Source organism: Olea europaea, chromosome 3, assembly GCF_002742605.1.
Source record: "Olea europaea var. sylvestris chromosome 3, O_europaea_v1, whole genome shotgun sequence".
NCBI classification, from domain to species: domain Eukaryota; kingdom Viridiplantae; phylum Streptophyta; class Magnoliopsida; order Lamiales; family Oleaceae; genus Olea; species Olea europaea.
Window position 1 is genome coordinate 1,693,912 of NC_036239.1, and position 11,689 is coordinate 1,705,600.

The following is an 11,689-nucleotide window of genomic DNA, read 5'->3' on the forward strand; positions in this document are numbered from 1 at the left end:
TTATGCATACATGACCAAATAGTGAGCCAATTGGGGTAGTGGTCTTCCCTTATGAACCCCGCTCTCATGAGTTTACCGATCTCTTCCTGAATGACCACACGTCTTTCTAGTACAAACTACCTTTTCCTTTGCTTAACGGGTTTGGCCCCTGGGCTTATGTTGAGCCTATGGACCGCTACTTCGGGGTCTATCCCTAGCATATCATTGACCTTCTATGCAAAAACATCAATGTTGCGGGACAGACAATTGATGACTTCCTCCCGGAGGCTGGCCTTGAGATCCCGACCAATAGTTACCGTTTTTCCATGCTCGAACTCGACCACTTCCAATTCCTCGACTGGGGGCAAGTCTACCTCTTGGCTCGAGCTCGAGGTCTGAAAGTTGCATGATGTCTGTACTCATTCCTCATATGCTAGTAACATAGCACTGTTTGGCAGCTGTTTGTTCTTCTCGAACTACTCCGATACCATGACCTGTTGGGAACGTCATGGCCAAGTGGAAAGTTGATACAATGGCTTGGATCTTGTTCTGTAGGGGTCTTTCCATGTTGATGTTGTAAGCCATAGGAATGTTAATTACTTGGAAGGGTGTGATCTTCGTCACTTGGGCATTGTCTGAACCCAAAGTAAGCGAAAGCTCGACGATTCCTTTCGGGATAATGACTCCACCACCAAATCCCTGTAGAGGAGTATTGACTATTTTGAGCTATTTGGGAGAGATCGCCATCTTAGTAAAAGCTTCTTGGGACAGTATATTTGTTGCACTCCCATTATCGATCATAATCCTCTCTACTTCGACGTTAGCCACAATTGCAGAGAACACCAAGGCATCGTCATGAGGATATGATACTCCTTCCAAATCCCTTGTCCCAAAGGTAATGTCTTTGACTTCATCACGGGGTTCTCTTGGGGTGTGAGCATGTCGATGGGCATACTATTTTCGCCCACTGTTTGTATCTCCTCTAGATCCTATGCCTCCAATGATAATATTAATGGTCCTGGCAGTGGGTTGTGCACTGCTTCCTGCTCCAGGCTCTTTCCAATTGTCACGATTATTCCTCGGGCGTTTATCATGATCGATGTAATTTATTAAGAGCCCTCTTTTGATGAGGGCTTAAATCTCCCACTGTAAGTCTTGACAGTCCTCTGTGGTATGCCCATGATCTCGGTGAAATTCACAATACTTGCTCCTATCTCTTGTGTCAGGGGACGACTTCATCCTTGGAGGCCACTTCAACTCTTTCATATCATTGATCTTCATCAAAATGTTTTCTTTTGGTTGTGTTCAACCTGGTCAGAGCTTGACGGTCCTTCACTCTTGTGCTTGTCCCAAGGATACTCGTGTCGGGAGGTGACGTCATGCTGTCTCTTATTCTCAGCCCTTTCATAAGAAGGGCCAGGTCTCTTTAGGTTCAGTGTTTCTTCCATATTAATGTATTTTTCAGCCCGTGTAAGGAGCTCGGTCACTGTCTGTGGCGGGATTTTTGATAGGGACATTGTGAAGGCTTCACACCTTATGGCATAGGTGAGGGTGAAAACTATCGCCGTAATGTAAAGGTCAAGTATTTGAAGTCTTTCCTTGTTAAACCTTGTCATAAATCCTCGTAGGGTTTCGTTTGGTCCTTGGCGAAGTTGCATGCGAGAGGTCGCAGTCTTTCTGATACGCTTGCTACTTGCAAAGAAGGCTAAGAACTTATCAGACAGATCTGAGAATCAGGCTATGGAGTTGGGTTCCAATGTCGAAAACCAATCCCTAGCAGCATTAGTCAGCGTTTGCGGGAAGGCTTTGCACATACTTGATCCGGCGTAACTTGCAAATTCATGACATCAGTATATACATTGAGGTGATTAATTGGATCAGTCGTCCCATCATACTCCTTAATGCGAGGATATTTGAATCTGTCGGGCAGGGGATATGACAATATCTTCAGTGTGAATGGAGTGTTAGGGGTAAAATTTGTTGGCCCTCGAGCATTCCGTTGCAGGCCGACCATAATTCTTTCCTGAATGATTCGGGCAATTTCTCAAGAATCCGTAGCAACCGATCTCGAGCCTGAGGCCATGTTCGAATATCTAATGTCCCTACTCCACCAGTCGCAGGGTTCAGTGCTCGGGCTCTAGCATCATCCATAAAACCACCATGCTCTACCTACATCGATGACGGATGCGAATTTCTTTGACTTAACAGCTGCGTTAGCGTGACCACCTGCTGATGGAGCTCTTCGAAGGCCTCAGTTGTGACGGTCGCTGGCTAAGGTGCGGGAACTCCTGACGACTCTTCTTGAGGAGCTGGCTAATCTTTAGCAGGATGAGGGATGGGAGCGGATGAGCTTGCGGGACGAAGAACTGATCGTGTGTTAGTCATGGCTTTTGGTAGCATATCCCACAGACGGCGCCAATGATGCTACCAAAAATCCTACCTTTTGATTTCTCGAGTTTGAGGACTTTGAATGAGCACGATCGTAGTCTTCCAGTACCTGAAACAAAGGCAACGAGTTGTGTTCTCGTCGCCCATCCGATGTTTAAGTCAAAAAGAAAATTATGTGCGTGAGGCTATAAACTGGTGAATAATGAGAACATACCTGATCAATGACCCGTTGTCCTGTATTTATAGTAGTAAGCAACCTTCTCCTAGTGGGACTCAACTAGTTGGGTATCTCTATCCAACAGAGTCCTATTAGGTGAAGGAATTGGACCAATGTCATAATTATGCCTGGGATAGAATCCTTGCGGGAGTCAAGTATTAGGTAATATAGTTGAGTTAGAGTTCCAATTACATAGGAATTCTAAAGGGTCAATAATAACAATCGTAAGCTATGAGGAGAACATATACTCGAGGACTACTCATGCTCGAGGACATTGATCATAAAATGTTGAAGCAGCAAGACTGGAAGTGCTCGAGCATTATACCTCGAGGAAATATATGCTTGATCACTACAGGTGGGATTGCAAAGGAATCCTGTGGAAAGTCCTCAGGATAATGTGTTCGAGCATACCAAAATTCTGATGTATCATTTTGTATTAAAGAAATATGAATTGGAGCTTATTCTAGATTGATAAATTGTAACTTACTAAACTAATAGATGAGCATATGAAGTCTTTGTACTTATTATGATTGGGTTTGAGAGGAATCATTAACATGGAAAGGGAAAATGAGCACTTAAAAATCTCTGAGTTTCACTTGTTGGTTTTGAGATGGAACCAATTCAAAATGAATTTAGAGTTATACATTTTTATTTATTTTTATATATGTTTATATAAATAAATTTATATAAGATTTAAAATATAATATAATATAATTTATATTTTTAAAAGTGAATATATATAATAACCGTAAATGTAAATAGCGGTACCTTATTTAAATATGACTTGATAGAAATGACGGCATATGCTTAGGGCCTCGCTTTTAATGGGGGCCTCCAAATGAAAACTACAGTAAAAACCCAATTAAATTAGTATAAATTTAAAAGATGGATTTAATTACAAATTTATTTAACAATAATTTATTTGCTCGATTCCAACTCAGTTTAATCTTATCCAAAATAAAATTTTCTTGAATTTAATATATATGATTAATTACAAAATATCAAACGAGTCTAATATTATTATGGTAATATGATTTAATTTGAAAAGCAATATTATCCACTCAATAGTTTGCTTTAATAAGTTATAACTTGAATTTTATTATCCAAAATAAAATTTTCACGAGTCCATAATGTCCTTAATATGATTTATCGAAAATAACTTGAATTTGCTACTTTATCTTTTGAATCGTACCAAGTTTTTGTTTAAAATGTAAATATATGATTTATTTAAATATTTAAGTATTTTTGCGCATGTAAGATTTTTTTACGTTCAAGGGTCTAATAACAATGAGTCACCTAGGGTCTCAAAGTTCTCGAGGCCGGCCCTGAACATATATTTTCTATAGATTTTCTTTTTTCTCCACGGATATAATACGGAGATTATGTCCGAACTGTGCAATAAGCCAAAGCCCGTTGGAATAGTTTGCTCAAATGGACGACCAACTTCCTTATTTCCAGTCGAGTTGATCGTGACAAACATACCCAGTTTGTGTCATTATGAACTAGCATTTTCATAAAGAATCGAGGCTATTCCAACTCTAGTAGTATGGCTCAAGTAAAGTTTCAATTCTTACTGCAGAATTGTACAATTCCAAGAAATCAAGAAACAGAGATTCACAAAGAAAGTTTAGAATCGCGAATCCATCATAAGGAGTTCACAAGAAATTGAAATACGACGACAAATTATTATTCAGTACATAGAATTCCCAAAAATAGGTGGAAAAAAGTTTGACATACCACCTCACTCCACATTTCTAACTTCTAATAAAAAGGGGGTCATTTTTTATTTTCCATTTTATTTATGTAAAATAAATGTTTTTCCACACATCATCCCACTAGTATTAAAAAAAATAATTATGTCAAAGAAATGTTCTTCCACACATCATGCCACTAGCATTAAAAAATAATAATAATTTTAGTAAATATAAACTGTCATGAGAAAAAAAATCTTCTCACATAAGCTTTAAAAAAAATAAAAATAAACTCTTCGCACAGTGCGAAAAGATGACAAATCATATGCGGAGTAAAAAAGGAAGGAAAAAACTTCCCGCATAGTGCGGAGAGATGACAAACCATGTGCGGAGAGTTGGCAAACTCTCCATACAGTGCAAAGTAAAAAAAAAAAATCTCTCCGCATTATGTGGAAATGACATTCTATGCGAACTCTCCGTATAGTGCGAAATGAAAAAAAACTTCACACAGTGTGGAGAGTTGGCAAACTCTCCGTAGTGTGAAGTGAAAAAAAAAAACCTCTCCGCAAAGTGACTGTCACGTGCGTTGCACGAATTTTGTATTTATCGTATTTTTATTAGTGTATGAATTTTAGTTTTTTGTAAAGTTTTTGAAGCAATATCTAGAAATATTTCCATGATATAAAGAAATAATTGTAAATTATTTTTACAATTGCATAAAGTATTGTGTCATCTAGAAAAAAATATACTTGTATATTTTATACTTAAATAAGAAATATACGAGATTATACAAATTATTTTGCTTGTATTCTTTGATAGTGTTGATATGATTGAGTTGAATGTGAAGATTATATTTCTAAATTTTGTGTAATTCAATATTGAAAAATTGAAGATTGAGCATCATATTCATATGCATTTATATTTTGTGCTTCATATATATTTAATATTTATTTTATGCATATGTTGAAAAAATAAAAATCTGAATTTTTTTTAAATTCGGTTTTGTAAGTAAATGTACGGTGTTCTGCATTCTCGGTATTTGTAAGTGCAAAAATCGGTATATAAAAATACAGTAAACTGCAAATACGATAGACAGCATATACTGTAAGCTCCAAATACGGTAAGGTGAAAATATGATAAATTGTTTGCAAATACGGTAGGTTGGTGTTCTGCATTCTCGGTATTTGTAAGTGCAAAAATCGGTATATAAAAATACAGTAGGCTGAAAATACGGTAAGTTGCAAATACGGTAGGCAGCATATACGAGAAGGTGCAAACACAATAAGTTGCTTGCAAATATGATAGGCTGCAAATACGATAGGCTGCCTACAATTACGGTAAGCTGCATATATAAATTTATAATTTGTTATAAATGTATAAAATTTATTTAATATTAAATTTTTTAAGTATTAAATGTTATAATTCAATATTGTTTTCTTTTTTATAATTGTATTTCCGAGAATTAAAAAAAAATGGTTATGAAATTGCTAATTTTTAAATGTATTTTTTTGTTGAAGATAAAAATAATTTTTTTATATTATTTGTAAAAAAAAATTTATTGTAACTTTATTAGCATAATAAGAAGATTTATTATGCATTTTTATTTTTTGCATTTTGTGAAGAATTTTGTTTATGGAAATTGACAAATATTTTTCCACACACGCATCATGCCAACAACATAAAAAAATAATAATAATTTTAGTATATATAAACTCCATGAGACAAAAAAAAATCTCCACACATGAGAAAAAAAACTCTGCAAAGTGCGGAAAGATGAAAAATTATCTCTCTGCACACTGTGAAGAGAAATACAAAAACTCTCGGAACTTTATCTGCAAGTTTCAAGAGGTCTTTTCTTAAACAACTTTTGAGCAATGCATTAAACACTCTAACTCATGACCTACAACCCGAAAGTATAATTTCATTGAAAATTGTATCCGCTTCTAATGTCCAATAGCTGTTATCAAGCAAGTGTAAAATATTGAATTTGGGTGGTATCCTAGAGCCTCCATTCATGAAAACAATGTTATGGTACTATCAATATCTACTTCTTTGCAATATTCACATATTGTTTCATTATATGAATCACGAGAAAGCTCTTTTTCAATACCACAAATATGATTTGCATGCTCAGAAATTGAGTTGTGATTGGAATTTGAAAAAGACATAATTGATTTTGAGCCATGTTTTTCGACTCTGTTTCGTTGTATATACGAAAAATTTACAATCTTGAAATTTGACTGGTAGTTAAGGAATTTGAAAACAACTCTCCGCACTATGCGGATAGTTTTTTTCTCTGTACTGTGCAGAGAGCTAGTTTGTCATCTCTCCGGACTATGCAGATAGTTTTTTTTACTCCACACTGTGCGAAGAGTTGGTCAACTCTCTACATATGGTTCAACTCTCTCCGCACTGTTCAGTGAGGTTTTTTTCTCTCCGCACTTTTTTTTTACTCCGCACGTGGTTTAACTCTCTACGTATGGCAAAACTCTCTGCACTGCGCGAAAAGATTAACTCTCTCCGCACAGTGCAGAGAGTTTTTTTTTTGCTCTCCATACTGTGCGGAGAGTTGGTTTGTCATTTCTACATATTGTGCGGGAAGTTTTTTTTTTTTTACTTCACACTGTGCTAAAAGATTGTCAACTCTCCGCAAATGGTTCAACTCTCTCCGCACTGTGTGAAGAAGTGTTTTCTCTCCGAACCTTTTTTTATTTTTACTCCGCACTTGGTTCAACTCTCTATGCACTATGCAGAGAGTTTTTTTTTTCAATTTTACAATATTGAATTACACAAAATTTAGAAATATAATCTTCACATTCAATTCAATCATATCAACACTATCAAAAAATACAAGCAAAATAGTTTGTATATTTTTTATTCAAGCATGAAATATAGGAGCATATTTTTTCAAGATAACATACTGCTATGCAATTGTAAAAATAATTTACAATTTTTTTCTTATATCATGAAAATATTTTTAAATATTGTTTAAAAAACTTTCCAAAAAAACTAAAATTTATACACTAATAAAAATACGTTAAATACAAAATTCGTGCAACGTACGTGATAGCGACTAGTTAAATAAATAAAGGGTAAAGAATTCATAAATAGTTTATACTGACTATCAGGAAGACAAAATGAAAAGACCCATATACCCTCACTGAGTTTAACAGGATTACATTAAGACGGGGAGACTAAATGGCTTCCCTCTGCCCATAGTGAAACCTCGGGTTCCATCTGGCATTCTTGGCCCTTTTGCAGTCTGTCTCGAAGATACTTCACGCACGAAGGAGCCGCCCGGGTGAGAAGACGGAGTTGGTAGGCTGCGCGTGCTGTGAAGTTGATTCCGTTGCCTAGATTTCCCTGGGCCTCTAGCCCAAGTTTGCTTCGACCCAATGGAAGTTTCTTCAATCTACAACAAAAATTAACTCGTTAATTAATATCAGATGTTATGGTTTTTGCTTACTTTCAAGTAGAAAAGGTTACTTGAAGCTGTCAAAATGGTGCTTTTAAGCTTAACCAAACGTGCTATTATTTTTACGGTAATGGTTTGCCTTACTCTGAAAACAGAAATTCATAGTATGAACGAGAGAGCTAATCCCCATTTTTACAATCATTATTTAGGAAAAACAATGCTTTGAATAGTGATCTTTAGGAGAATGTGTGGTTAAAAAGTGGGGAAACGTTTTGGATTTGTATGCAGAATATTTTATTGTATGAACCTGTAATTAAAAATGAGTACGTGGAAAAAACAGTTTTCAAATAATGTTTGTCATACAGGGGCTGAGTTACACCTACAGTTAAAGAAATTTAGTAAGAAACTCAACGGTGTTAAACGTTAATGGTTGCACTAGAGAAACAGTGACCTCAACTGATCCCGAGGTATTTTGAGGAGAGGAGTCTTCTTGTAGTTCAAGGGTCGGTCCGTCATCCTCATCTAAATAGCCATCGAAATCTGACTTCCTGTTCTTGAGCACGGACTTTGGCTGCATGCACATTATTCAAAACAAAAGCATAGAGAAACTGATAATCTCAAAAAGTGAGTGTTTTTAGATTAAATGATCGTACCGAACGCCGAAGCAGGCACCTCACACGTAAGCCTTCCCTCCAATTTCTTTCATCGTTTAATTTCTCGGCCTGGAGAGGTTCAATAAATGCTGCAAGATCAGGAAAGTGAAAAAGAAATCTAGGAAAAGAAGACGAGAAAGGATAAAAATGTTTACTGCTCTCTCAGCTGCTTCGGTTTTCTCGTACTCTATTAGTGCATGGAGCTTCAAAAGAAAAGGCAAGAAGAAGGGAACAAGTGAACATCAATCAGCACAAACTGAAAAACGAAAGAAAATAGTCAAATATGGTTCTTCATACCTTGTGACTGATGACAAAATCGCTTTTAGACCGCGAAGAATTGGGCTCCTGTGGTTGACATATTCTAATTGTTTTGACACTGAAAATAAGCAAATACATTCGATAAGTCTACAATTGTATGCCATATAAAAGAAATCAAATAGGAGGATATGTCGCCACCTTCCGATCACATTAAATATTTTTTCTATGTTCTGATGCGAGTGATCATCAGGTAGATTCTCAGCTACAACAGTGCGCAACTGCATTGATGAATCATAAAAAATTTACAATAAGAAGAACGTTTTCGATTTGTTTAACAACACGAGGAAAAGCTTATATGTACCTGCAGCTCCTCTCTGTCTTTATCTGTGAAGGGATTTTTACGTTTTACCTTCTTACTATCATTGCTCACAATCTGCATAACATGGTAACGAGCGCAAAATGTTTGTCCAAAAGAAGAGATCAGAAAATCAATGCATCTATTTTCTTCAGAAGAACGAATACAACTAAGTACTAACCAACTTTGAAGAAGATCGAAGAGCTTTTGCCACCAATTGATGGCTAATGTTGAGGGATTTGAGTTTCTTTGTAGCTGCAACAACAGCTATTGGAACTGTGAAAATGGTAAGATTTAAGATCCAAGTCAGAAATCAGACTGGCAAACTAATCAATGATGTTGTAAGTTCAATTCTATATATGCTGTTCCAAGATCCTCACCAAAGACTTCGGGATCTTTATTAACTTGTTTCACCAGAGCTTCGTTAGCTAGCATGCTCATATCACTAAATTGGTATTCTACCTGTCACAAGCCCTTCTTGAATTACTCAAAGAATTTCTAGTTAGGATCAAGTTTACCAATGACTACTGAATAACAGGATTTGCTAGATGAGCCAAAACGCACACCTCTATGACAGCACATTCAAGAAAATGAAGAATAACAGCGAGTGGAAGCATAACGTGAATACCCTATTTGTTATTCATCGTGGTTCGAAGTATTGACAGGCGTTTTCATTTTACGAGATATGGTATATAAAAATGATTAAAGGATATGTTAGATGAGTCAAAAGGCCATAAATTATAGCAAAATTGAAGAAAATGAAAATGAAGAAAATGAAAAATAAGAACATAAGAGCGATAAGAATACCTCTCTAACTGTCATTCGATCAACCAATCAAAGTATTGACACTCGTCTTTATTTTACCAGATATGGTATATAAAAATGATTGAAGGATATTGTAGGGAATTTATACCCAAAACCGAGAGCAACATTACCAACACGAACGTAAAGTGCAAGAAAATAAAGGAACACACAAAAATGTTCACCCAATCCGGCCCGAATGGCTTAATCTGGGGGGCTCCGAGTCAGCCCAATCCATTAGTGCAATTCTACCCCCCAGAGACAGTATAGTACAGAGAACCAAAGAGCATAACCAGATCAATCATCGATCCAAATGGATCTCAAATCTGGACACAACACTGCTTCCTCACAAACTGGCCACAACAGCACAAATACAACTAGGGCTGGACAAAACTCTCGAACCGAACCCGACGGTTCTTCTCAAATTAAATACCCGAACGGATATTTGAATCAAGAACCGACGGGTACGGTTCGGTTCTGGTTCTAGGCCAAGACCCGAAAAATCGAATAAGAACCGAATCTCGTTAATTTTTTAAATTTATTTATTTTAAATAAGCAAAGTTATTTTATTTTTTCTAAATAAATTTGTTAGCTAGTTAATTTAGTTCAAACCACAAAATATGATTTTTCTATTTCTAATTTTCAGTTCAAAATCAATTTAATCAAATTGACCTCAATTTTATTCAAGTCTATTTCTCTACTGTAGTGTCGTTTCTACTGGAGAAAATCGAATTATAGTTCTACAACATCTCTCTTAATTATTTTGAGCTCGCTATCTTTCTTTTTCTGTGATTTTAATAATCAAATTTATGACGAATTCAACGAAGAGAAACGTAAAAGACACATAAGATTGGACTATATTATTTTGTAAGAGCTAATGTTGAACTTATCATTAATTAAATTAATATAACTTTGTATATATTAAAAAATTTAATTATAATACAGAACTGAATAGAAGCGAACCCGAACAGGACCATGTCCAACTCTAAATACAACAGGTTGCCTATACAAAATGCCTCCTAGTTACTGTAGCACACAAGATTTACAAGAATCTAACAAGAGAATAACAACCTCCAGATTCTAAGGACCAAGAAGGAGGAAGGAAAAAATTCTCCCAGAAAACAGAGAGAGAGAGAGATGAGAGATATTCCAAGGCCAGTATTAAAACTCACTCCCAGCCGTGCACTCTAGAAGACCAAGAGCCAGCCATATTATGATCTCCACCGTTCATCCAATCGAACGGTCCACACACGGTCAAAAGAAACACAGATCCAAGTTATATGGTATTAACTCATCAGGAGCTGCCACGTAACGTTCACCAACTTAAGGTATGGTAAATGTCCAGATTACCCTCTCATAAGTAGCAATTTTGGAGAAACATGTTTTCTCCTTCAGATATCTTAGATGAGTCAAAATGTGATACTAAGATAATAAATGATATCTGCATTTAAGAAAATGACGAACACAATCACAATGAGAATACCCTGATTGTCAATCAATCGACCAATCAAATTTTTGACGCGTCTTTGTTTTACGAGATATGACATTCAAAAACAAACAATTTTTTCAGTACAGACTTTTTTTCAAACCATATAATTATTCTCCTAGATATTTCAATGTTGATTCATCATTTTGATGCAAAGAATGCTCATTCTTCCAAATCTTGAGTAAACTTTTGATCCCATATAAATTCTCAATCGCCCAAAACTGCACTAGACTAGATCATAAATTAAATTACAGTGCTGTGTCTTTTCAATCCACTCCAATCCAACGTACCAAATATAACTCATAACAAAATCATACATGATAAATCAAGAAATAAACAACAAAAATTTATAGAAAACCCATAAAAAAAAACCTGTTTAATGATCTTTCGCCTAAGCTCATCGGAAAGTACATCCTTCGAGTGACGATACGACTGACCCGAATGAC

At 35.9% G+C, this 11,689-nt stretch overlaps 1 protein-coding gene across 1 annotated transcript; it reads right to left on the reverse strand.

Annotated features, from left to right (window-relative positions):
- Nucleotides 1–7,341: 7,341 nt before the first annotated feature.
- LOC111391253 (la-related protein 6C-like) lies at nucleotides 7,342–9,709 on the reverse strand. Its single transcript, XM_023016428.1, has 9 exons — nucleotides 9,337–9,709; nucleotides 9,138–9,232; nucleotides 8,963–9,034; nucleotides 8,800–8,879; nucleotides 8,641–8,719; nucleotides 8,499–8,546; nucleotides 8,344–8,412; nucleotides 8,142–8,261; nucleotides 7,342–7,687 (listed from the first exon to the last, which is right to left on the reverse strand). Exons 1-9 carry the CDS (start codon nucleotides 9,395–9,397, stop codon nucleotides 7,451–7,453), a joined length of 861 nt encoding a protein of 286 aa, XP_022872196.1. The 5' UTR covers nucleotides 9,398–9,709; the 3' UTR covers nucleotides 7,342–7,450.
- Nucleotides 9,710–11,689: the final 1,980 nt, after the last annotated feature.

Coding starts and splice junctions, on each gene's coding strand:
- LOC111391253 (XM_023016428.1), bottom strand. CDS start 9,397: ATGAGCATGCTAGCTAACGAAGCTCTGGTGAAACAAGTTAATAAAGAT. Junction 9,035..9,137: donor TTCGATCTTCTTCAAAGTTG/GTTAGTACTTAG, acceptor CATGTTATGCAG/ATTGTGAGCAATGATAGTAA. Junction 8,547..8,640: donor ATTTTGTCATCAGTCACAAG/GTATGAAGAACC, acceptor TTTCTTTTGAAG/CTCCATGCACTAATAGAGTA.